This window comes from Microdochium trichocladiopsis (assembly GCF_020744255.1).
Source record: "Microdochium trichocladiopsis strain MPI-CAGE-CH-0230 chromosome Unknown B0I36scaffold_8, whole genome shotgun sequence".
Classification (NCBI taxonomy): Eukaryota; Fungi; Ascomycota; class Sordariomycetes; order Xylariales; family Microdochiaceae; genus Microdochium; species Microdochium trichocladiopsis.
In genome coordinates, this window is record NW_025763551.1 from 767,730 (window position 1) to 792,124 (window position 24,395).

Sequence of the window (24,395 nt, forward strand, 5' to 3'; positions counted from 1 at the left end):
GCAAGATGACGGCACAGGCATCCCACTTTCCCCGATAACGGTATCCAGGCCAGACGCGTGGTGGTGCACGCGCACACATGCCGCACATCCAGCCAGGCGTTACGTCAATGGTAAGCGAGATCATCCGAACCGAGGGTCGGGTCGCAAGATGCATGCTGCAAGCCCATGCCCATGTAAAACGGTCAATACGATACATTCTGACCCGGCAGCTGGTGGTGTCGTGGCAAGGACAGAAACGCCAGCCTCCAATTTGGCCTCATGGGTGGACCTGCCGTTGCAGGTAATGATTCTTGGTGGCATGCTGCGATCAACCATGGAGCTCGAGGCACACAAGCACAACCTATGAGTTGTCTCGAGGAAGCTCAACGGATTGGTGTCCTCCTGTCAGGACCCCTGCGGCGGCCTACCCAGATGCCCTTGGTTTGAGCCAGAGCCAAAATAATAGTTTGGGGCGGATCTGGGCCCAGCCAGCTACACGTGACCTTGTTGCGTCCACCTCACTTGAATCTCGAGGCAAGTGAATTACACGCATCTCGTAGAGTTGGTCCCTGGCCTTGCTGACATAAGCTGCCGCTGGGAGTGCTGACTTCATGGACATTGCTCATCTACCGGGTAGGCATAGCCGCCTCCGGGCTGGAAGCACGGGCGAGCAGAGATGGCTTGCCAGGTCTGCACTTGCAGAAACGGGTCCCTTGTCCACTCAGCGTTGCGACATTTCCAAGGGCTCCAGTCAGGCCTCTCTCCCAGCCGAATCTTCACCAAGGCTCTGTGCTTGCTGGCCCAGTCCAATCCACCATCTCAACCTCCACCACAGCAAGCATCGCGAACCCGGCCGCCGCTCGACGACCCCCGACCACGACCGCCCACCATGTCTGCCTACCCTTCCCTCGCGGGCTTCGTCATGAAGAAGCCATGGCTCTACAACATGCTCAAGCCCGTCGCCAACTGGTACACCAACGCCGCCGGCTACCGCCAGCTCGGCCTCAGGTACATGCCCACTCCGTCTTTTCCCGCACGCACGCACGCACCCATATCGAACCACGCCACTCGTCAATCCAATCGACGTACATCATCTGCCCTCAATGCAGTCCCCGTAGTCGAGCGCCTTATTTTCCCGCCGGCTTCGATTACGACATCTTTCATCACAACGACATGGCTAGAAGAACCCGAGACGCAAATGCTAACGCGTAGATTGTTGCGGACAGGGCCGATGACCTGATTGTCGAGGAGAATGAGGATGTCATCCTCGCGCTGAAGCGCCTCCCGCCCAAGGAATCGTACGACCGTGTCTACCGCCTCCGCCGCGCTTTCCAGTGCTCCCTGACACACAAGCTCCTGCCCAAGGAGCAGTGGACTAAGCCCGAGGAGGTCAGTCATTTTCATTATCGAGGAGGCAAGGCAGCAGCAGAACAAGGCGGCCTTTGCGCGGCAGCCCGTACTGCAGGGAGGGAGGGCTAGTGTTCAAAGACACCACGCTCACTGGACAATACCGGGCAAACCAGTGCGACATATTGAGGACATACACTGACAATGTGAATTCTACAGGATGTCCCGTACTTGGTCCCCATCATTGAGCAAATCAAGGCCGAGAACAAGGAGAGAGAGGCCCTCGACTCCTTGACCATCATCAAGAACCACTAAATGTGTATATGGGGGAAGGCAGTCTTGATTATGACCAGGAGATGAGAACGTAGCAAGCGGGACGAAATCACTTTACGTGGCACTGGACAACGAAAAGGCGCGAGAGCCATGAACTGCGTACTGTGTTCTGTACAGCACAACGACGGAGGAGCTGCGGCGTAGCGAGGAAGAGTCGTGGAAGAGCCGAGCGCCCGTGGACTTCGCCAACCCTGAGAAACCTCGGGCATATATGGCCTGAGCCCAGGAGCGATGCACTTCTTTTTCAGAGGAAAAAAGGTGGCTCCGCCCAGGAAACATTGTACAATTATAGCTACATTTTAGAAGCGAGGCAATAGACGACCGCAGATGGACAGGCCAGGAGAATAACCCCCTCTTACATTGTCGTTCGCCAGATTTCTGGCCACCACCGCCACCACGCGCCTGGGCCTCAACGCTATGACGCAATTTGTTTTCGAATGTTATCTTCCTGCACGATGGCGAAAATCGCAGGAATCCATGAAATGGCGAAAGCTCAAACCGACCTTCCTGATAAATTCCCACGACGGGACAACACGTGCCATAGACGACGGGGCTCCTTCCGACGATCACCATGTTGTACCAAAGTTGACATCGATGGTATTACGGACAGGAAAGAAGGCATGCCTCCCGACTGGGTGTGTTGTACATTAGGTCTTCTTCTGCCCAGAGACTCGGGACGAGGGCTACCTATGCCATGACAGTTAAGTAGCAGCAGCACAGGAGTTCACCCGCGGCAATGTATATGTGCAAAAACTCGTCACAACCGTCCGCCGTCTGTTGTGGGAGGACCGTCTAAACCATATTGTGCGATACACACCACTACTCTGGTCCCTTTTCGCGTTTCAGTCCTTTGGGTTTCGTAGGCCTTCGCGGGCTAGAGCAGGAACCGGAGAACATGTCGTCCGTGAGTGCGAGAACTAACTTCATAGCACGACGTCACGAGTCTTCACGCATGATTTTCTTCTTCTGCATCGGACAGAAAAAAAGGGATTCAAAGAAAAACGAACTTTATATACAGCTCTATGAAGACTTTGAACTTCCCAGATGATAGTAGTGATTAGTAGTCGCGTGGTTTGGTAATTATGTGGGAGGCCGGGTTGCCTTTCTTTTTTGGTCGCATAAGCCATTCCTCCCATTCCTGCCTTGGTCATCCCATCCATATCACACCACGATCTTTTGACCTTGGACACCCCAAAACCCGCTGAAAAGTAGAGGCGCCAGTCAAGAGTCCCCCGTCTCGCTGCTGGCCTGTCATTCGCCAACCGATTTTGCTCGCTTTATATACCAACTCATACCACCAGACGACCACACCGGCCCCAGCATACAGCACGGCTCCAAACCACACATGTATGCTTGCTTCGTTCCCAACCCAAAGTAGAATGACATGACTCCTAGGCAGTAGTGGTGAAGGCGGTTGGCCTGAGATGAAGGGTTTACAATGAACGCTTATGTAGTAGGGAGTTCCGCCCTCGAAATGGACAGTTCTCTCCATGTCTAATTGAGTCCTGATGATAGTTGACGTAGAGGTCACGGGCGTTTGCAGAGCACGTGTCGTGCATGTGTCGCCTGTCCACCGGTAGACAGTCCTCGGGTTTTCCCTTGCTGGCATGTTTGACCTTGTACCCCGAACTACCTCAAATGACCACAGGGTATAGCGAGTCATAGGACCTCCGTTCGACCGCGGTCTGCTGCTGACCCGATCGAGACGTACCAGAAAGACTTAGGCATTGCCGCCCTTCTCATCTGTGTCAATGTGCCAGACAACATAGTTCGGAAGGCCAATGACTTCATAGCCAGCTCGCTTGGCCATCTTGGCGAAGCCCTCGGTCTCGGCTTGGTTCTCGAAAGCGTAGCTGGGGAAGTTGATGCCTAGGTGCAAACATGTGAGCTCGGGGCAGAAACAGCTTGTGAGGGATTACCGTTACTCACCTGCACGGTGGACATCAGCCTTTACGAGAATGCTGACACCGCCAATACCATCAAGTTCCATCTCCTCGCGAGGGTCGTTGCGCCAGTCTCCCAGTCTGCACATATACGTTCTTCCAGTGTCATATTGGGAATAACCTAAATACGACGATGTCAGCATGGTAGGCTCACAGAATAATCGCAGTACCGCATCGTACCTTCAGCCAGGACGACGTCCTTGTCCAAGCTAGCAGCAAGTCTCCGACCCTTGTCCGATTCGACCCAAGAGTTGTAGTCGACTATTGGAGTCAGTATGTCAGTAACATATTGACGGTAAAGTGTGCTTCGACAACTTACATCTGCCCTCAATGTCGACTCCATTCTCGTATCGGTGGAACCAGATGTCTGTGGTAGAGATTAGTAACACGACTTTCGCATTTGTTTCTGAGCGATTAACTCACTCGGCACAATGATGTCCCTGTCATGCGACACGAGATCCTCGAGGATCTTGCTTGGGCTGTCCACAATATCTACATCACGCCAATAGACCCAGGAGTGCTCTGGCTTGAGGGCGGCGGAGAGGAGGAAGTTTCTGGCCTTGCCCATGGCCTTTCGGCGGGGACCTTGAGCCTCGAAACCGTGCCTGTCTTCGACGTTCTGAGAAAGCTTGAAGCCAAAGTCCTTTTCGACAACCATGGCCGAGTTGAAAGGAATCTTGTCAGGACGCTTCTGGATCCGGTCCAGCTCCATGGCCAGAACACCGAGCGTGTCGTCCTTCGAGTCGCCGACCAGGAAGGCGAGATCGATCAGATGGTGCGGGTAGGTAAGCTCGGCCACAAGCTCGAAGTATTTGGACAGGTACGGGGCAGCATCCTTGAGAGGCGTCAGGATGAGGATGCGCTCCTCGTTCTGCACAGCCTGAGGGGTGGTGGTGAGTTTGTTGAGGTTGACATGTTCTATCGAAGACGAGTTGACCTTGATCGGAGCGTGGTGGTTGAAAATGACGGGTGTCTGGAGGTGGGCATGCCACGCTTGATGTTCATTGAGCGACATCTCCATGGGCGGTTTGGAGGGACCCCAGCAGTAGAAACTAGTCAGCAGTATTGTGTCAGCAATGGGATTACGACAATCAGACACTGGTTCACGAGGAAGAAGCCATCGCGGAGACTGGCGTCAGGCCGGGCGGGAAGGAGGAAGTATTACCTTTGCAGATCATTGGCCGATGTCCGTATGCCACGCCATAGCAGTAATATGGTGCCTATCAGGGCAACGAAGACGAGGAACCGTGTTCTCGTGATGAAGAGCCATATCGCCCTGGTGGGGGGAAGTGATGATTTTGCAGACTTCCACGAAACACCACCTTTGGGGAGAAGCATTGTGGGCAATGAAGCACTTGGGGTGGTCCTAGAACCACCCTAACACGGCGTGAGAGCGAGTGGGCAGGTTGCGAACAGCGTCGAGTCGAGTATACTGTCTCCCGTGCGGATGTAGCTTGTGTCTCCGTCCCGGTCGTCTGGGATCGTTACACCGACGATGCTCGGGGTGGACGATCGTAATAGCTGTTCGGGGCTGCGCTTTGCTGAAGCACTGATCCAGGCCCGGGCACTGCAAGGGCGTGGGACAACACAGCCTCAGGGGCTATGATTTGAGGGCGGCAGCGCGGGCTGCAGAATGCTGACTGGAAGCGTGGCCTCTTGCAGGTAGAGCGAGGGGAGCGGAGCAGCCTCGTGCGCAAGCTGGGTGAGGACGAGAAGGGCGACGATGGCGGCGTGGTGGAGGAAGTGATGTCGGCAGCAGGTCTGGGGAGATGCGCCGAGTGTCTGGAGAATAGTGGGCGGATGATGGCACTGGGCAGGGCAGAGCTGGAGGGCCGAGATTGAGCTAGAAATTCGGCTGATCTGGCACAATGCAAGCACGCACACACAACACAGCTTGGCTGCAAGTGAGCAGCAAGCCATCTGTCAGTGTCAACTCAGGCCCCAGGGCATTGGCCGTGGACCGACCTAGCTGGCTTTGGGGGGGGGGGTCCAACGGGGACAGTGGGCCGCACTGCCAACGGTCAGCACTGGGAACGCAAGCGCAAGGCAGGCCGCCCTCGACTCTGCAGAAAGGGGTTCAGCCAGCGGCTTGCGCACCTGGGCACGCAGCCAGAACTGGCCTGGCCAGAGAGCACTTGCATTGGGGGTGCCAAGCTCAAGGAACGCGCGGACAGGATCCGTCCCTTGCGCTCCACACCAGTACGCATGGCACAAAACATACTGTCCTACAAGTAACCCAGCAACAGAAAACCGCGAGGATGCCAACGTTGAGGCATCGCCCCGAAAAAGTCTATTATTGCTCTTGATGAGGCCGGGAAGGACTACTTTATCGGGCCGGTGGAGCCTCAAAAGCCTCGTGTGCATGCCAGGTACATTGAAGGTACGAGATCCCCGTATTGCTTTCAGCCCATGATGGAGCACGACAGACCGTTTGGGGCTTTTGTTCGAAGCGAGCATCCCTTGTTCTTTCTTGCGCCTCAATACACATGTGCTCTATTCCTTTCTCGATATAGAGCCTCGACCCAGTCGGCCGTCTTCTCGTGCATTGTACCATGGCCCTAAAATAGAAGCGGGCTGGCGTTGTGAAGACTCCCAGCTTGTGGGCCGCGACTATGGGGGAGGATGGTCCCACGTAATCCTAGAACGCATGAGCCACGCCTTGCGAGCCCTACGCTGCCGCCTGCCAGCAACCTCGGCTGCGTGCCGAAAACGAGGATATGATAGAGATGGTGATTCCAGTAATGGTCCCAAAGCCTCGAGCATTGTATACATTTCCAAGCGGACGTGTCCATTTCAAAATCGCTGAAGTTTTGCGGGCATGCGGAGGCTGGGACGTCATCGGGAACATCTAGGGCCAGGGGCGACGACGATGACAAAGCAAGGGCGTGACAAGCTAGAGACCATCACCGTGAAGGGGCTGTTACTGTCGCAACCATAACAGCACTCGAAACTCATCAGCCTCTTCAGCTTCGGGTCACCGCTCAAGCGTCTGACCTGATTGTTGACCGATTGGCCCATATTTGAAGTTATCACACTCAATGCGCCTACTGGGTCGCCTCGCAGCTCAAACCGGTCCTGAGCCTACAACGCTTATATTCACAGCACCGTACAAGCCTGGTAGACACATTCCGTGCCAGTCTTCGATTGTCCACCACTTCCAGCAGCATTTCGCAGGTCTGAGAGACGCAAGGCGTAGGTACAGGACCCGTTTCTATGGCACCTCGATGTGGCTATTGCTAATTGCTTTGACAGCATGTCGTCACGAAGATCCGCGCGGCTCATCGCTGCTTCAGAGGTCAAAGCCTCCCCAGCGGCAGCGGCAAGATTAGCTGCTGCGATGCCACCACCACCTGCAGCGGCCAAATCACGGAAAAGAAAGGCGAGCGCTGTTGATGAATCTCAAGCAAATCAGACAGGAAGAATACCAAATGCAGTGGCCTCAGAACCGCCCACGACGCCCCAGAAACGTCGGGCGACAAAGGTACCACCGCCGGTCACGCCCCCTCCTCCTCCGGCAACACCAACGCCAGATGCTGCAAAGCTACTAGGTGAGCCACGAGTCAATGGCACAACTCCGCTCGTGGCCAGGTCCAAAGCCGTCAACCGTCTGGCCAACCCACGCGGTACAAATGCACAGCTGCTGTCCCCAGAGACCTCGAGGCTTGTGACTCCCAGTTCAGCGAGTCTACCCGAGTCACCGACCAAGCTGTCCCAGGAGCTGTCCAGCGCGACGAATGGTCTCGTCGGCAGTCCATCGAGGGCAACAACCACCGCCAACATCCTCGAGGAAGCATGCGCTCATCTCATCAAAATAGACGCGCGCATGAAGCCACTCATCGAGAAACACCACTGCCGGGTGTTCTCGCCCGAGGGTCTGGCCGAGAGAATCGACCCGTTCGAGTCCCTTTGCAGCGGGATCATATCCCAGCAGGTCTCGGGCGCAGCCGCCAAGGCTATCAAGAAGCGCTTTGTCGAGCTCTTCTATCCTCCGCAGGAGGAAGGACAGCAGACACCGGACTCAACGCCCGCCAGACAGCGGTCATTCCCGCATCCTTCCGACGTCACAGCCGCAAGCATTGAGCGTCTTCGCTCTGCTGGCCTGTCCCAGCGCAAAGCAGAGTACGTGCAGGGTCTTGCCCAGAAGTTTGCCAGCGGAGAGCTGAGCGCTCAGATGCTTGTCGACGCACCGTACGAGGAGATGTTCGAAAAGCTCATCGCTGTCCGCGGGTTGGGAAAATGGTCTGTCGAGATGTTTGCATGCTTTGCGCTCAAGCGGATGGACGTTTTCTCGCTCGGCGACCTTGGCATCCAGCGTGGCATGGCGGCGTTCGTCGGGCGGGATGTGGCCAAGCTCAAGAACAAAGGCGGCAAGTGGAAGTACATGTCTGAACAGGACATGGTTGAGATGAGCGATCGCTTCAAGCCATATCGCAGCGTCTTCATGTGGTATATGTGGAGGGTCGAGGAGACGGATGTTAGCACGATGGAGTGAGCCCTTCCGACCGCTACTCGGTATGATTAATGCAATCTGCCCTCGGAGGACATTGGAATGTAACTCACGCGCAACCCAAAACGGCGTTACGTCGTCCAAGGCAGCGCAATGCCAGAATTTGGCCTCCTGCGCTCGGTCTTCATGTACGCTCCGGCATAATTCCCAAGTGTGATATGCAGTCCTCTGAGTAGATCAGTAGGTCTCCGTGAGTTATGGACAACCGCACAAGGAATTATACATGTCAATGTAGGACACCATATCTTGCATCTGTATCCAAGAGGGCTCAGCATAGAGCTCTTCATAAGTCGTCGATTTGCAACTGACAGCACCAGATCGCATCTGAAGCACTGAGCGTCGTGGAAATCAATATTCCATGAAACCACCAGGAGTCGACCGACGATTCAGAAAGAGGACTGGAAACTTTCGTAGAGCTGAAGCGATAGGCTGATCAGCACACTGGCAGTCTTTGCGAGGAGCACTCTTTCCAGCACTATCAAAGACCAAAGGGGGACATAGCGGCATGCGTTATTAGACGATCGTAGCTTCATGGCCAGGGTTAGGAAGGCAGGGAGCGGGGCCAGGTCGATGCAGATAGCTGGTCAAACATGACGACGAAGACTTCTATGTATCTCTTGGCCATTCTGTAAGCGAGTCGAAGTGGACGCGGCACTTATTTGATTCATAGCAAATCAACCAAATGACGATATCTGCAATGAGAAGGTCGTTTCTTAAGAGACTGATATGGCCAGGAGGGAGAGAAATTGCGTAAAGGCCCGTGGCATGCGATCAGCTATCATCCGAGGCTTGGCGCAATACAACAGCGCTGGAGCGGCGTCTATCACGGATGATCGAGCAGGCATTGTGGATCAACTGCCAATCTTCGTCTGCGCTCGTCCACCTGTGTGTCTAGTGTGTGTGTGTGTGTGTGCGCGCGCTGTCCCACAGGAATAGGGACTTTCAAGGAGGCAGGCGCGCAGCAAATTGGTGCAGCGGGCATCCTGGCCAGACAGCGTGCAGGTGCTGGTCGCCGATTGGACCACCCACCCACTCATGAACTGCTTGGGCCTGCCCTTTGCCCCTCTCCACCTCCTCATCAGAAGAAAGGCTCAGGCACCACGCTAGGATCCGGCCGGGATGCAGCATGACTGTCCCGTGGGATCCCTCACGAGCGCCAACTCCTTGGCCCGGATGGGCGGCCGCCGCCCGCGAAGCCACGCAGTCGCGCCGAGAAGAGCAGCTGCTCGGCCCACACGACATCCACCACACCCAGGGGCGGCCTGGCCTCTTGCATCAACAAATAATACCGAGCAATTCACTCACCCGGACAAACTCCACAGCTGTCGTCATCGACCGATCATTTTCTGCTTCTGTTGCTCCCTGCCGTAAATCAGGCACTTTACGTCGGCATTCACCCTCGATGATCAGGCACACAACTGTATCAGAACAGTCGCCGAAACGCATCAACTGCGAGTCAGTGGTACCAACCTAGTCACGATGAGTTGCTCTCTGCATGCCATCGGCGCGTGAGAACCTCGGTCGGTGACCGTGGCGCATGGGGCATTGTGTTTGTGTGGCCGTTGGAATCCTCTGGCTCCTGTCTCAGACTGTGCAGTGGTCCGCCATTGTCTGCTGAGCCTGGGCATCCTTAAACCCTTGAACCAGCAAGGGGCACCTGCCGCTTCGTGATCAACACCGTCCAGTGGTTAATTATGACAGCATCGAATGGTGTCAATCGCTGTTGTGTTGCTGAGCACGGTTGAGGCCAATGCAGCTGAGCAGCAAAGCCGGATCATATTTTCCCAAAACACCTGGATATGGTTTTCTTCACCATGGCAACACACAAAGGCACATTAAGCATGGGAAGTATCTTCAGACCTAGCCGTGTATGAAGATAGCACCCGCCAAGTACTGGACCGCCTTTGACAGCTCACGGATTAGTTGCAGCAGCAGCATCGGTTGTTTCGTCGACTGTGGCGCGCTAGACAACGCTGAAAACTTGAACAAACACCGAAATAAACTTTTCCCGATGGTGTCTCCAAACACCCAGAACTGCAAGATGGCCATCCTCAGCAGGTCCTGATCTGAGAGCATGGGTCTGGACCGTGCCATACAGTCTGCCCCGCACGTTGAAGCGATGGAGCGAGGGCGTGAGCTTAGACAAAAGTGGGTAAGATTGCGCAAGTCCGCGTTCCAGGCATGAAGAAGCACCCGTAACACGTCTTGGCTTTCTGCATAATGTATCGTGTTGACCTCTATCAGAAGAGCACTGGTCAACGGACTAGGCCTATTTGTCGATGCCACAGCTTTCATCGACGTCACTGGCTTTGCGAGTGACTCGTCTGGCCAAAGAAGGGCACAGCAATTGAGGCAGCCATCGACGACTGGCAATGTGTGTGACAGGCCCAGCACGAGCCATCCTCGGAGGCGGCTTGAGACTAAGAGCTGCAAGCGTGTCTCAACCTTGCTTCAGAGACCAGGCAGGCTTTGGTGGCTAGGCTGGCCGCACGCCAACCCGCAGCGGGAATGCGAACGCCAGACACAACAATGCTGGCCACGACAAGGCTTTCGACAGTGTCTAAATCCTTATGTAGTCAACACCGTCATGGGCGACATCTGGTCCACAACGGCAAGCGGGCGTCTCCCTTCCAATCGTGGAGCAGGGTGTCACAGCATGCCTTCCCGGGGCTCTTACGCTCGGCAGGCCCATCTGGCCAACGCTGAAATAATGCCACTCCGACCGCAGTCTGGCACGCGAGCCTCAAACCAGGGGTGCCTCACTTCCAAGTTTTTTTTTTTTTCTTTCGGGTTAGCCACACGGCCTGTTGACCACTCACCGCATTCGCGTGCACATCGTTTCTTAAAAAGATCTTCCCTTCCAAGGCTTGACAATACACAATCAGAAGAGGTGGCAGCCATGGGCTGGAATCTGCAGAGCCGGTTGCCATGGGTGGATATTGGTCCTTCGGGGGTACGGAGTAAAAGGACCTATCTACCCACAGCTAATCGACGGCGTGGTGCGCCACTGGTCAAGGTTGAGGCTGCCTCCCCGTGCTGATAGTGGCGCCTTGGTGATGCCCATGACTTTGATACTGCTGCGATGCTACCAGTAGCAGTGCTCTCCGTCTAGAACACAAGTCATGGTACAAACGAAGTTGCTTGCGTGAATACACCGCCACTACCAGAGTAGCATAGTTCACCATTGCTGAAGCTGGAGCAGCAAGTTGCGCCTGGTGATTCCCCCTTTCTACGGCCTTGGAGTGGAGAGCCCCAATGGGTCGGGGGCCAAGCACCGGCACCCCACGAGCCGCCCGTCGTAGCTCGCCTGCTTGGGGGCCACGATCTGATACAGCAGTACAGTGTGCCTGGGCGATGCATGGTTCGAGCAGTATGCCAAGGCACAGGTGGGTTGGACGCGGCCCTGCTTTTGGTCGTGGCTTTGCAGGCACACCCATGCCACCCACACCACGCCCGCCCCCCTTGTCGTGAGGTCCCAGCTACCGTCGTAGGATCCAATTTCGCGGCCATGGCTTTTCCCGGCGGGTGCCCCGTGCCTCGTGTTTCTTGTTCTCCTGCTCTGGCCGGCTGTGTCAAGTCTGAGCTCCTCCTTCTCCTCTACCTCCTCGGCCACTCTCGCTGCTGCTAATCCTGCTGCTGCCATCCTGCCATTACTCTTCTTCTCCCTTCGGATTCATTCGTTTGTCCATATTCCACTGTATCAGGGGAAAGAGCGCCTGCTCCATCATTTTCCTCGCTTTAATATCATCCGTCCACCACGCGTCGTTGCCGTCGTCTCGTCTCATACCGACTCCGACCGACCTTCGACACGCAGATTAAGAAGCAATCCGCTCCGGCATCCCGTTTGATAACAGAACAGAAGAAAAAGAGGTATGTAGAGAGGCATTTCGCTGCCTGTTTGGATTCACTTATTTCCTTCCGGGTACCGGTGCTACGTTGCCGTGCTTTTCTCTGCTATTTCACTTTCCCTGCCCTCGGCCTTTGGACACAATGGCATTGTCCTAGCCACCACAGTTCTCGACGACACGACCACCCTGAGGGAGCGGACCAGCAAACCACAGAGCATCGCGACGACAGCCAGGCGTGCGCTGCCACTTGGGCTACCGGAGGTTTTGGCAGAATCACCAGAATTCCCGCTGCGATAGCCATTGGCTATGCATGGAGATCTAGCCAAGCGACGCTTGATTGGCCGTGCCAAGACCACCAGTGTCGACACGCCGCGCGTCGACAGGCACCGGCCCACCACCACACCAGCAGCGGTGCTCGCGGCCACTCTCAACAGAAACCGTCGTATTGTGTGCTGTCGTCACGATTCTCTGTGGCTTGCTCCGCAAAGCCCGAATACCATGTCGGTGGTGTCTGTCGGGATAACACGGCCCATGGTCCTTCCGAGGCCGTTGCTCCTTCATACATTATCAGACTACAATGCTGGTGGCTCCTGGCTGCTCAGTACAAGTCAAATGACTTGCGGCATCTCGCAGATTGCAGACAATTGAGTTTCTTGCGCGTGCAGTCGAGCATAGAAAGACGCCAGCAACACCCACGGCGGTCCCTGTGCTGTTGCTTGCCTCAATGCCTGGATTATGAGCATCATCCAGGCATGGCCAAGCACCTCTGATTGGGACGACGGATTGTATGCTCGACAAGCAGCACAGGTGCGATTGGCGCAGAGTCGTGCCTGCCTGGTGTTGCTGTCCTGTGCCTGGCACTTGCGCTGTCGGGGCGACCTGAGCAACTTGGCATGGCCGTGTCAATGGCTGGTTGCCGGGGCACCCACAGCAGCACTTTCGGCTACATGCACGTCATCATCACGAGATCACCATTCTCCGTCTTGCTTTCACAATTTTGTTACCTCGCAAGCACATGCACTCTGGCCGCTTCCTGGCCTAACTTCTGTTTATTCTTGGACTCTCTTCCAACAGGGTGCTTCTTCACCAGCGTCTGAATCACGCCAGCTAACAAATCGCATCAATAGCGTCCAAAATGTACACCAAGCAGATCGCCTCCGCCGTCGCGGCCCTGAGCTTCGTCTCTGGTGAGTTTCCTGCACAGCTTTGTCTTTCGAGACACGAGACACGCAATAGGCCATGCACCAGTCGACTGACCCTTAACTGTTCACAGGCGCCGTCGCTGTTGGCTGCAGTGATCCTACCGCTACCATCCGGTCTCCGGCTGATGCCACCGCCATTGCCAAGTGCGGTGACATCGATGGAAGCATCCTCATCAGCAAGGACTTCTCTGGTGACGTCAACTTGGGTGCCCTCGAGAAGATTGGTGGTGACCTCATTGCTCTCGACAACCCGAACATCACCTCCCTGACGGCTAGCTTCCTCGGCGAGATTGGTGGTGCTCTGCAGCTCAAGAACCTTATCTCCATGAGCAGCCTGCAGCTCCAGAGGCTCTCGACCGTTGACACAATCGAGTGGGTTACCCTCCGCAGACTCACTGGTGCGACCTTGGGCACGCCCGGTATCACCAAGGCCTCGTCCGTCCTCGTCGCCGATACCACCATCAAGAGCCTCGACGGCATCAACGTCGACAACCTGTCCTTCCTTAACCTGAACAACAACCGTGACATTGTCACCTTCAAGACCAACATCAAGACCATCAGCGACCAGGTCATCATCGATGCCAACGGTCTCAAGATGCAGATGGAGATGCCCAACCTGATCTGGGCCGCCAACATGACCATCTCCAACGTCACCACCTTCAGCGCCCCTGCCCTCAAGACTATCAACGGCTCCGCCAGCTTCAGCTCCAACTACTTCACTTCCGTCACGTTCCCCAACCTTACGAAGCTCGAGGAGGGTACTTTCTCGTTCATCAGCAACCCTCAGCTCAAGAACCTCACCATGCCCCTCCTGACCGACATTGGCGGTGGTTTCATTGTTGCCAACAACACCGCCCTGTCCCAGATCAACGGCTTCAGCAAGCTCGAGAACATTGGTGGTGCCATCGCTCTCCGTGGCTCTTTCGAGAACTTCACCTTCCCCGCCCTTGACGACGTCCGCGGTGCCGCCGAGATCACCTCCACTGAGGATATCAAGTCCTCTTGCGACAAGTTCCAGGCTGACAAGGGCAGCGAGGTCCAGGGTGGCATCAGCTGCGTGGCGGAGAACGCCAGCGCCAACGAGAACACTGGCGAGGGCGGCAGCGGAAACAGCACCAGCGGCAACAGTGGCAACGGCAACAGCGCTGGTGCTTTCATTGGCGTCAACATGGCCACCGTCCTCGGCCTTGGTGCCGTCGGTGTCTTCTACACTGCCTTCTTGTAAGGTGCTGGGAGGGGTTGAGATGTGGAATGGATGGATTGAAACACGAGCGCATTCCTGAGCGTCATCACATCCGGTTTCTTAGTGTCCGATTGTTGTGGAAAAACTCGCATGTCATTGTTCAGCCGCATGGAGCGACTGGAATTACGTACAAGGATTCGCTAGACTTAATACTGACGTATGTTATTTTCTTTGCCTTATCTCGGGTGTTGTGGTTTGGAATATGTGAAAGAACTCGGCTTTTCGTGACCGATCCGCGCGCAAGTCACAAGCGCCCGTGCATGAGACCTTCGAGGCGTCAGTGCTCTGCAACTAATGTCCTTCGCATGACAAGCTCTGCGTGCAAGGTGCTGAGTTCAAGATAGCTGTGTCCGTCATGCCCACATCGTGAAGAGCTTGAGTTCTCGCAGCTCGCTGAACGTGTATCACTTAACGGGCACGCCCGGTCCAAATGATGTACAGCATTTCACGCATAGACACCGGTGATATCTGTGAGTTCATCCTGTATATTTAAGCACGGTTTTGTTTCCTTCGGTCATGCCTGCGGATGTGTCTTTCACTGTTCGTGAGAAGTTGATCACTGTGGGGCGGTGACAACTTGCATAGACCAGCCGCCCTGCCGAAAATACGCACGTGGCACACAAAGTGCTGACTATACGGAGCATTCTTCTATGCATTCTTCTACGCGTATGGCTCCCTCCCTCTTTCAGTCAGTTCTTAAATTTCCGCCTGCCATGTGAGCGGGTGTCGTCTCACACCCAAAAGAAGATGGCCAAGTGAAATTTCAGCGGACTACTCGTATATGCGCTGCTCAAACTTGTCTGGGTCGTAGAATTGCGGTACAATGGTGTTGCCCGCGAATATCCGGCCATCAAGGGCGTTTACGGCCTGGCAGTCAGGTGAAGACGGAGGTCAGCACGGTAATGATGATGATGGTTGGACGCCTTGAGGAGCTGTTTCCAGGGCACCCGAGGCTTAAAAAGGGAAAAATGGAACAAAAACTTACCCGCAGAGCCGATACCCCATCAGTAAACTTGATGTACACCTGCTTCCCCTCAATGTCGATAAACAGCCTCTCTACGCGGCCATACTTGTCGCCGCACTCCTCGCCAATCTCCTGGCCCAGGCCGTTCTCGATTTCGGCCTGCAGGTCCTCCATGCCCTCGAGCATGGAACGCAGGACGACGACGTTGCTCGTCTTGCCAAACTTGCTCTCCGTCGTGGAGGGGGGCTGCTGTGACGACGACGACGAGGCGTTGTGCGCGTGCTTGGGGGCGACAATCTTGCCGCGGCCCCCGGGCTCCGCGTACCCGCCGTTCTCATTCTTCTTGCGCTTCTCGACCTGGACCTTGAGGGGCTGCAGGATGCCGCTTGATTCGGCGCCCAGGCCTTGGCCTTTGCTCCAGCCATACTTGGCCATCAGCCGCGCTGCAAAGCCCTTTTGTCCTGGCCGGTTGCTGCGCAGCTCGGTATCCTCATCGTCCTGGGGCGTGTCTTCGTCCATGGCGTCTGGGTCTGCTCCGGGCTCCTGCCGCGCAGCAGGATCGCTCTGCGTGTATCGGACCGGGGCTCGAGAGATGGTCGCTGTGTCTGGTTGTGGTTCGGGTGGCGGCGGCGGCGGGGGAGAGTTTGAATAGGTCGGTACAGGTGGCGGTGGTGCAACAGCATTGCCCTGAGACAACGCCAGGCGACGCATGTAGGCGTCGTCACCAGTGTTGGCATCTGGTATTGAGGCTCTAGGCGGCGACATTGGAGGTGGCGCAAAGTTGTAACCAGCAGGAGGATGTTGATCTGACGAGCAGCGTCAAGTCAGCAAAGGACGAAGTCAAACGTCTCATCATACTTGCTCCTCGAGCGCCATATCTTTTGTTGCACTTACTTTGTAATGCCGGGGTCCTGTCTGTATCTTCGTCACTGCTCCAAGACTTGCTCCGCTGCCGGTCTGCTTGCCGTCGATGCCTGTACAGCAGCGCCTTCCACTCCTGAACCTCGCGAACTCGCTCGTCGCTTCGCATGTACTCCTCGACGTTGGTCGGCCGCGACGGGTCGTAGATTTCGTTCCAGTCCGTCTCTACCGGCGCGTCGTTACCTCGTCTGGACCCCTTCTTCTTCCGCCGCCCGCCGCGGGGCCTCTTGTCGCCAGTTCCGTACACCCATTCGTCCTCCTCTTGTGTGGCCTGCCAGTCGGCGAGGGTTGGCTTTAGGGAAACCGCTGCGGGTGCTGCTGTAGTAGTAGTAGTAGGCGCACTATTGCTGGCAACCTCGGGAGCAGCAGGAGCCGGCGGCACGGAGGCATTGCTTGCTGCGGCAGACGGGGCCGCCGCCGCCGCTGCCTTGGGGAATGCCTTTGGCTTTTGGGTCTTCTGCTGTGGGCGGCGGATCTGGTGGAGGGGCTGGAAGCGGAGCGCGGCGTCGATTGGCCGTTTCGCAGAAGCTGCTTCCTGCTCCTTGACGGCTTCTAGAGCTTCGCGCGACACGACAGGTGCTCTCGATATCGAAGCCTGGTCACTGGAGGCGCCTGGGTCGAGAAGGTTCGCATACAGAGAGAGGCCAGCGCGGGCTGGCGGCGGCGGACCCTGCTCAGGCATTCTTGCTAGAGCATTGGCTAGGCGGGTTGCAGTTTCGGAGAGATGCAGACGGCCAAAGAAACCAAAAGGTAGTGACAAGGTTGAGAGGCTCAATGTACTAGTAGTGCCTTGTGGTGGGCGCATTCGCTTCTCTGCATTCGTGATCGAATTGGGTTGCGATCCGCCATGCAAAATGATGTACTACGTAACAGAGCTCAGCGCGTTCCGTTGGTGACAAGTGGGGAAGGCATGGGTGGGTGCCGGCGAGGCTATCGGCGGCCGGGAGACAATTTCTCCAATTCCTGGCCATCTTGCCCTAGGCTAGCCGACACAAACTATTACCGTAAGGTAGTGTAGATAGGCCGTTTGGCTCCAGGGAAGAAAGCGTCGCCGAGCTACAAAGTGCTAGCCAGACAAGCGCGGACAGCTAGTGATGGCCGCTGGCCAGGGACGACATGTCACGGTGGAGCTGGTGTAATTTGGCTTGTGATTGAGGTGTCTTGTCACATCTGAGCCACGTGCGGATCCGCACTCACAAGGTCTGGTACAAGCCACCTGGCCGCATGTGCTGTGTTGTGCTGTGCTGTGCTGTGCTGTGCTGCCCCTTGGCCCGCCGGCCGGTCACCACCCACCCACCGCGCATCAGTGGCTGGTGGGTGGTGCCTTGCCTGCCCTGCCCTGTCCTCCAGGGCTGGCTGGGCTGTTCCTTTCCACGATCACAGCACCCTGGTCACAGGCCAAAATCACCAAATCTCCCTGGTCGTCCAGTCCTCTCTGCGCACATCCCATCCTCGACGGCTGTCTTTGACTGCGCGCTCCCCAGTCCCTCGTCAAGCCGCCGACCCTTGCTGCATCATCATCATCAGCCGTCACGCCGCTCCTGCCTGAGCAGACTGCAGTCGTTCCAAGCCCTTGCTATTCCGCCACCTCCACATCCAGCTCACCGCATCACCACTACCGACAATTTCAGGCTTTGAAGCGGCCCACACGCCCGCTGCCCCTCCACGGACACGCCCGCCTGTGCGCTCATGACATTACCGCGTTTTGTCCCGACTCCGCCAGCGCCGTCCTTTTTCTTCTCACGGCCCAGCTAGTTCTTGTGGTCTCGTTGCCATATAGATCCTGGTCGCGCTCCAGTCTCAAAGCTCGACAGCTCGTGCGACCCCCCGCGTCTTCAGGCCAGGGTGTCTTTACGAAAGATCGGGTTCTCAAGGTTGCAGCTAGTAACCAGCACATACTGGTCAGACGCCTCGCTCTCCCGGCGCGGCAGCTGCCACCGAAAACGCGCCGATGTGGTGGCTCTTCCGGATAGTCTCGAGCGCCGTCTACCTCCTCACCATAGTCCTATCCATACCGATATGCTTTGACGTGGGCGGACGCGACAGCGGCCTGGCATACAGTCTTGCCATCTTCTCTTTCTACTTGCTGTACAGCACTGCGCGGCTCCTCACGCCAGACAAGTCGCGAGTGAGGTGGACCGTCACCAAGACCCTCCAGGCCTCGCAATGGATTGTCATCCCGACACTGCTCATCTGGTCTCTTCATAGCTTTGCCGTCGACGCTAATAGCACGGACTGGGTATCAAAGACGATTGGCGGCCTTGGTCGACGTGCAGATACCTCGACATGGACAAACTGGTTCTTTGGTACGGGCGGCATTCTGGAGTCGGCCACGCTTGGTGTATGGGACAAGAGCTTGAGATACTCGACACCTGTCTTCCAGCTTCTTGAGGGCTTCTGCACCCTATTGGTGATTCAAGCCGCCGGCAAGCTGTCAAGATATCTGGTGAACAGAGGCCGAAGCGACACCTGGGTGGTATGTAGCCGCGATCATTTTCCCTCAAAGTACATAAACCTTGCTAACGCCTACTTAGCTTATTCTCCTGATGTTCTCCGCTTCAGTCATTGCAACTGCTGTCTACTTTTTGTGGCGTGTTGCCCGATTCCCGACTCTCAACAATGTAGACGCCACGCTGATTGGTGTCACCGTCACGTCTGCGTTTTTCCTCGGCGCTATGGGCATTGGCAGTGGACGCGGAAATCCGGTTGAGTCATCATTGTTGTTCGCCTACGTCGTGCTCTGTGTCTACCAAATCTTCACAGATTACGTGCAGTCGCCAGAGGCCCAAGCTGCAGCCGCTGCAGAGATGGCTGGCCAGCCTGAGTTCCCGCCGTTGCCACCCATCATCATGGCGAGTTATTCGACATTCCTGCACTTGCTCGGCTCACTCCCGTCTGCCGTCTACTCCTCCCTCACGTTCCTCCATGCGGCCTTCCAGACCATCGCGCCGTCGGTTATGATCTCGCTGATATACCGTATCATTGTCTTCTACTGCGCCACCCGCATAATACCTGCGGTTCGTGAGTCCGGCGCCGGTGCGGTCATGCTGGAACCGTCCCTGGACGACTCGGACAGTGCCAACCAGCTTCTCGGTTTCTTGTCCTATTTCTCGCCTTCAATACTTATTGCGGTCTACACGAGTTTACTAAACCAGCACTTCTCGACCAGCGACGGCGGTGAGGGATGGACCTTGCATCACGGCGACGCCGGAGGCAACGTTTGGCGCTGGGCCAATGTCGGTATCACCATGCTCCTGTACGGCATCGAGTTGTATCTTGGCAGCGACGATTCCGATGGTAGCATGAGCGGTCACTGGAAAGTGGACTGATCAGCGCGAGACGCCATATTATCAAATCTACAATGTCGAAAGGAGGACATTGATGGAGCACGCAAAGTGAATCCAATCAGGTCCCAACAGATGGCTTGGCCCAGGCAACCAAAGGCGTTTCCGCAGCGGCCAATCATCATGGAGGCGGGGGGAATGACAGTCAGCTGAACGCCGAGAAGGATTACACAGTCTCTGCAGGAGAGGGAAGTAATGGGAAACAGCAGACTAATGTTCCCAGGCTGGGAATCACGCATTTATTGGCGTTTGGGGAATGACGGAACCGTATACCACTGACGTACATCATATTGTCTTTCTTTTCTTTCGTCCTTTTTTTCCCGAGTTTAGTATCATTCGTCAAGGCTCTGTAACGGGAATACTTCCTGTTGTCTTAAGTTCCGTTAGCCCTAGCCGGGCGAGAGGACCTTATACCAGTGGAGAAGCGATAGCAATATTGACCAATCAGATTGGACAAAAGGCCATTTGCATTGCTAACGCGACACAATGTCAGGAGTATGCCGCTGACTGACGAGTCTGACAAATGTATCGATGCGACTGATGTGTGAAGGTCGACGGGCTCTGAAGAAGCTACCCCAAAAGAAGCACATGCCGCCCCGGGCGGGCCGCTGCCGCCCGCTTAGCGTAGCCAGGACCAAAGCAGCAAAAGGACCCCCAAACTTCTCCACGCCCAGCCTCGCCACTTTGTCTTCTGTCCGACGTTGCTCACCTGAAGCAGGGACCCGGACACTCTCGTAGCGCAAGTATTTGTTTCTAGTCTCCTACGTCGAGACCAGCCTGGCCGGGGCTCGGGCCTGAATCGTGAACAGCCCTGTCGTAGTCTGACGATCAATGTCTTCATGCAGGCCTACCGGCACCATTGTCAACGTGCAGATCCCATACGAGTGGCAGAAGTAGCATAGCACCATGCTGTGTGCTCTCCTGAGTACCCATCTTTTTGCGTGCTTATGCCTACATGTTACAATGCACTATGCAGGCAGGCTCCTCCTCCCTAGTTCTCGCAAGCACACGCAAGCTGCGCACTGCCACATGATATGGCGAGGCAGACAAGAGGCTGCAGATCTGCACATTGCAGCATTGGGAATAGCCTGCATAAGCGTTCGGCAGGCTGTAAGTAAGCTTCGCCTCTCTTTGTTGGTTGGGCCACCTTCCCCTCACCACTCACTACCTGGGCCCATTGTCTTTCAGCCCCCAGTCGTTCGGGAGACTGAGGTAGGCAGGCAGGCAGGGGGCCCCATGCTAAGACGGGCTGACGACTATTTTTCTATCCACGGGCTTGTTCCTTTCAGTCTTTGGCGTTCCTCTTCGCCTCGGTGCCCGCATGATTTGCACTCATTGTTTTACTTTGAACTCTTTTGCTGCTGCAAAGCATTTTGTCATGATTCTACGATCTCACGAGGCATGAACTTCTGACCCCGTTACGACTGCTTTTCGGCCTCACTGTTTCTCGGGGTTTGTGTGCGGTGGCTGCCATGCTCTACGACTAGTCGAAACATCCTGTCGACCACCTCAAATAGCTATTTTTCACTTTCTCACGTTCGGCACAGCATTTCACGGTTCTTGTGTTCAAATTCCGCATCCAAAGATTCAGCATGACGTTCAAGGACACGCCCACTTGGGCGTTGAAGCGCATCTACACTCGGGGGCGTCTCCCGCGCCAGCCGGGGACCGAGGAGCCCCTGGACAAGAACTTGCTCTTGCCAGATCGCGGGCATGGCGACTCACTCTACATTGGCGACATCTATGCACGCGTGCCTACCAGTGCCGAGATGGAATGGTCCGCCGGGCTTTCAAAGTATGTTGCACCCTTTCTCTGTGCTGCATGTTACTATACGGCGGCCGCCTGGTATCACTGCAACCAAGGCATGTGCTTTAGACGACGGAGTCATCAGCAGGCTGCTGCCCTGTGTACTCTGACTTGGGCATTCGCTGGATTGGCGCTGATTTTCACCCGTCTCTAGAGCTCCAGGGCCGTATCTGAGCCACATCAAGAAGATCCAGCTGGCCTTCCCTCACCTGCGGTATCTCTCAAACTGGATGGAAGTCACCACCGCACCCGCGAAATGGGACCTGCTCAAGGACCTCGACAACCTCGACGAGATCCGGGACGAGCGGGCTCACCGGGTCCGCGCGGCAGCCGTGGACTTTGCGCCGTCTGCGGAGCCCAGCATCCGCCGGATCAACGACCTCGAAAGCCTGGACGGGGCCCTGAGCGACCAGAAGGCCCTCGCGGCAAATGTCCACCGGCTATATGTGGTCGAGGACTTGTCCCGGGAGGTCATTGAGCGGCTTGGGTTCCAGCTTGACATTGATCCTCTTTTCTTTCGGGAGCAGATTAGTGATTATCTGTACGTGTTTGCACTTTTTTCTCTTTCCCATTCCTTGTTACAATCCGTCTACTTTCCTCAACAAGTGCGGCAGGCCTTCTTGAAAACTCCAAGCTCTCTCTGTCTTTGACATCATAACGACCAGAAGTTGCTGACATGTCTAATCCAGTTGGTCCAACGTGCAAGACCCTTGGGTCGAGTTGCCGGACCTCGACATCGTGTCTCGAGACAGGCCGTTCTTCCACCTGACATACGTGCAGCCGCGCTTCTTCCGCAACCACGCCGAGTTCACAGAGGCGCAGAGGGACGCCGGGCGTTTCAACGTGCTACGCAGGATCGACGACGACAGCGCGCACAAGGCCATCTTCGACAAGGAGGGAAGCGTCGTGGCCCTCGTGCGCAGCAAGTTCTCCCTCTGGACGCGACCCGCGCAGGACGGCAGAGGAGCTGTAGGTAAGCTTGGCCATCACCCGTTCCCTGACCGGACAAACCCCAACGGCGGCAGTTTCTGCAGAGGGCCAGCTGTCTTTAAAAGATCACAATGCATCGTGAGCTGACTGTACGAAAAAAAAATATACAGCGGTCCTGCTCGTAGACCCAACAATCAAGGCAGGCTTCCCGCTCTGGAAGGGCTACCGGCCGTTCGTCGACTCCCCCGCGCCCTCGTCGCAAGTCAGGCACACTCCGGCGCCGACGACAGAGTCCCTCCTCGACAACGTCCTGCACTGGACGCGGCGCATGCCGGCCCACGCCCGGGCCGAGATCGCCGCGGACCCGCGCGTCATGGCCTTCCGCATGCTGCAGATATACTGCGCCGAGTGGCTCTCGGTGTCGCGCTACATCCAGGCCCGCCTGGGCCAGATCGAGTGGGAGATTGAGCGCGAGGACTTCCGGCACGAGTCGCAGAAGGCCATTGGGCCTTCGCTCGCCAAGCTGCACACCTGGCGTAGGCGCATCCCGATGTACAAGACCATGGTCACGCAGGCGCACAAGGTCCTGTTCCGCAGGGACCGGAGGGTTCATCCGTGGTCCTCGGTGCAGGAGAGCCGCGGCGGCGGCGGAGCAGACACAGGACTATATGGAGAAGGAGAAGGAGAAGAAGGAGAAGTACCGGGCGGTGGCAGTGCGACAGAAGCAGCAGCAAGAAGAAGGGGAGGAGGAGGACCGGGCCAGTCGATCCTCGACCTCCGCGAGGACTTTACCCTCGTGTCCGAGGGCATCACCGAGCTGCTCAGCCGGACGGAGCGCATCGCGGCCGTCGCCACGGCCGTCACCGCCATCGAGGAGACCCAGCGCGCCGCCGAGCACAACCTCCAGCTCGGCCGGCTCACCTACCTCGCCGTCATCTTCGCCCCGCTCAGCTTCGTCTCCAGCTTCTTCAGCATGACCGACAACCTCCCCTCCCTCGGCACCACCTTCTGGGTCTACTTCTGCGTGGCCGTGCCCATGAGCCTCATGGTGTACCTGCTCGTAGAGAAGGAGTGGAAGGCCGCGCTGCGCAGGTGGTGGGTCGCCGTCAAGGACAGGGCCCAGCGCAAAACGCCCGACAATGGTCGTGCCGGCAGCGGTGACGGGGAGAGGCATTATAGCCAGAAGATTGGCCCCCCAAGTGCGTTCGGGGCTAAGTAAAGCATCCATTCCCCTTTTGACTGCTTCCGGGAGGGAACGTCAAGGGTCTTTCGGCTCGGAGAGTAACAACAGAAAGACTACTTTAAAGTTCCCGGCGGAAGTGCGGATTACTTGCTGAACGCGGCAGCATGATGTTTTTACGACATATTACGCATTTCTCTTCACGACTTATGAAGCGTCCAAGAATATTCATCGCATTTTTGTAACGAAACACGAATCACGCCCGACACAGGCATGCCATCCCGTATGTCTAGCGAACCAAGAATCCGACCTGTGTGCTCACGCAACAAATCACCCGCGAATCTTGTTCATCTAGTATCCGAGAGAGAAGCCTCCACGTCCGACATCGTGGTAGACCATAGCTTACAAAAACTATACATCCTGAAGTCAGAGTGATCATCACATTGAAACGAGCCATAGATATCTCTAGGAGCCAAAAGAATGAGGGGGTGTTGCAACACTGGCAACTGTTTGTTCGTTATTGCTATGAAGAGATGAACAGCGGGCCTAGATTCGGTCACCGCTCGCGAGATGTCCCTGCTTGGTCCCAACCTTGTTACAGGCAGTTCCATCAACTGCCAGGCTGGTGAGACGAGACACGCGCCATTAATAATATGCTAAGACAAAGTCATGAGGGCAAGAGTCTTCTTTAGTTTTCTTGTGCTGAAGGAGCCCTTGCCGCCCACGGTCCCCGGATTCTCCCGATGTGCATCACAGCACATCGGCGAGGAGGGGCTCAAAAAACAACAACGCTCATTGATAAGTTGTCATGACGCTGGCCGGTGCTGTCCCGGTCTCATTCCGAGGT

At 56.2% G+C, this 24,395-nt stretch overlaps 9 protein-coding genes across 9 annotated transcripts; 5 read left to right on the top strand and 4 right to left on the bottom strand.

Annotated features, from left to right (window-relative positions):
• Nucleotides 1–639: 639 nt before the first annotated feature.
• On the top strand, nt 640–2,095 carry B0I36DRAFT_329426 (ubiquinol-cytochrome C reductase complex 14kD subunit-domain-containing protein). Its single transcript, XM_046154714.1, has 3 exons — nt 640–987; nt 1,206–1,368; nt 1,546–2,095. The coding sequence occupies exons 1-3, from the start codon at nt 656–658 to the stop codon at nt 1,639–1,641; spliced, it is 591 nt and encodes a 196-aa protein (XP_046009123.1). The 5' UTR covers nt 640–655; the 3' UTR covers nt 1,642–2,095.
• Nucleotides 1,375–2,324, bottom strand: B0I36DRAFT_150851 (uncharacterized protein). The gene has a single exon (XM_046148506.1). The coding sequence runs from the start codon at nt 2,230–2,232 to the stop codon at nt 1,714–1,716; it is 519 nt and encodes a 172-aa protein (XP_046009124.1). The 5' UTR covers nt 2,233–2,324; the 3' UTR covers nt 1,375–1,713.
• Nucleotides 2,325–2,763: 439 nt separating this feature from the next.
• Nucleotides 2,764–3,601, bottom strand: B0I36DRAFT_150888 (uncharacterized protein). The gene is made up of 2 exons (XM_046148507.1): nt 3,589–3,601; nt 2,764–3,528 (listed from the first exon to the last, which is right to left on the bottom strand). Exon 2 carries the CDS (start codon nt 3,320–3,322, stop codon nt 2,807–2,809), a length of 516 nt encoding a protein of 171 aa, XP_046009125.1. The 5' UTR covers nt 3,323–3,528; nt 3,589–3,601; the 3' UTR covers nt 2,764–2,806.
• B0I36DRAFT_365553 (Anp1-domain-containing protein) lies at nt 3,380–4,940 on the bottom strand (the record flags this gene model as incomplete). The annotated part of the gene is made up of 6 exons (XM_046159157.1): nt 3,380–3,528; nt 3,589–3,723; nt 3,783–3,863; nt 3,922–3,969; nt 4,026–4,654; nt 4,768–4,940. The coding sequence occupies 6 exons, from the start codon at nt 4,938–4,940 to the stop codon at nt 3,380–3,382; spliced, it is 1,215 nt and encodes a 404-aa protein (XP_046009126.1).
• A 1,683-nt stretch (nt 4,941–6,623) lies between these two features.
• On the top strand, nt 6,624–8,137 carry B0I36DRAFT_150911 (DNA glycosylase). The gene is made up of 2 exons (XM_046148508.1): nt 6,624–6,794; nt 6,855–8,137. Exon 2 carries the CDS (start codon nt 6,856–6,858, stop codon nt 8,092–8,094), a length of 1,239 nt encoding a protein of 412 aa, XP_046009127.1. The 5' UTR covers nt 6,624–6,794; nt 6,855; the 3' UTR covers nt 8,095–8,137.
• A 4,955-nt stretch (nt 8,138–13,092) lies between these two features.
• Nucleotides 13,093–14,384, top strand: B0I36DRAFT_365555 (uncharacterized protein; the record flags this gene model as incomplete). Its single annotated transcript, XM_046159158.1, has 2 exons — nt 13,093–13,144; nt 13,231–14,384. 2 exons carry the CDS (start codon nt 13,093–13,095, stop codon nt 14,382–14,384), a joined length of 1,206 nt encoding a protein of 401 aa, XP_046009128.1.
• A 482-nt stretch (nt 14,385–14,866) lies between these two features.
• B0I36DRAFT_329440 (uncharacterized protein) lies at nt 14,867–17,338 on the bottom strand. Its single transcript, XM_046154715.1, has 3 exons — nt 16,261–17,338; nt 15,388–16,172; nt 14,867–15,269 (listed from the first exon to the last, which is right to left on the bottom strand). The coding sequence occupies exons 1-3, from the start codon at nt 17,090–17,092 to the stop codon at nt 15,174–15,176; spliced, it is 1,713 nt and encodes a 570-aa protein (XP_046009129.1). The 5' UTR covers nt 17,093–17,338; the 3' UTR covers nt 14,867–15,173.
• Nucleotides 17,339–18,082: 744 nt separating this feature from the next.
• Nucleotides 18,083–19,752, top strand: B0I36DRAFT_150962 (ICE2-domain-containing protein). The gene is made up of 2 exons (XM_046148509.1): nt 18,083–18,763; nt 18,822–19,752. The coding sequence occupies exons 1-2, from the start codon at nt 18,239–18,241 to the stop codon at nt 19,614–19,616; spliced, it is 1,320 nt and encodes a 439-aa protein (XP_046009130.1). The 5' UTR covers nt 18,083–18,238; the 3' UTR covers nt 19,617–19,752.
• A 1,471-nt stretch (nt 19,753–21,223) lies between these two features.
• On the top strand, nt 21,224–23,587 carry B0I36DRAFT_351856 (uncharacterized protein; the record flags this gene model as incomplete). Its single annotated transcript, XM_046157054.1, has 4 exons — nt 21,224–21,426; nt 21,593–21,979; nt 22,128–22,411; nt 22,539–23,587. 4 exons carry the CDS (start codon nt 21,224–21,226, stop codon nt 23,585–23,587), a joined length of 1,923 nt encoding a protein of 640 aa, XP_046009131.1.
• Nucleotides 23,588–24,395: the final 808 nt, after the last annotated feature.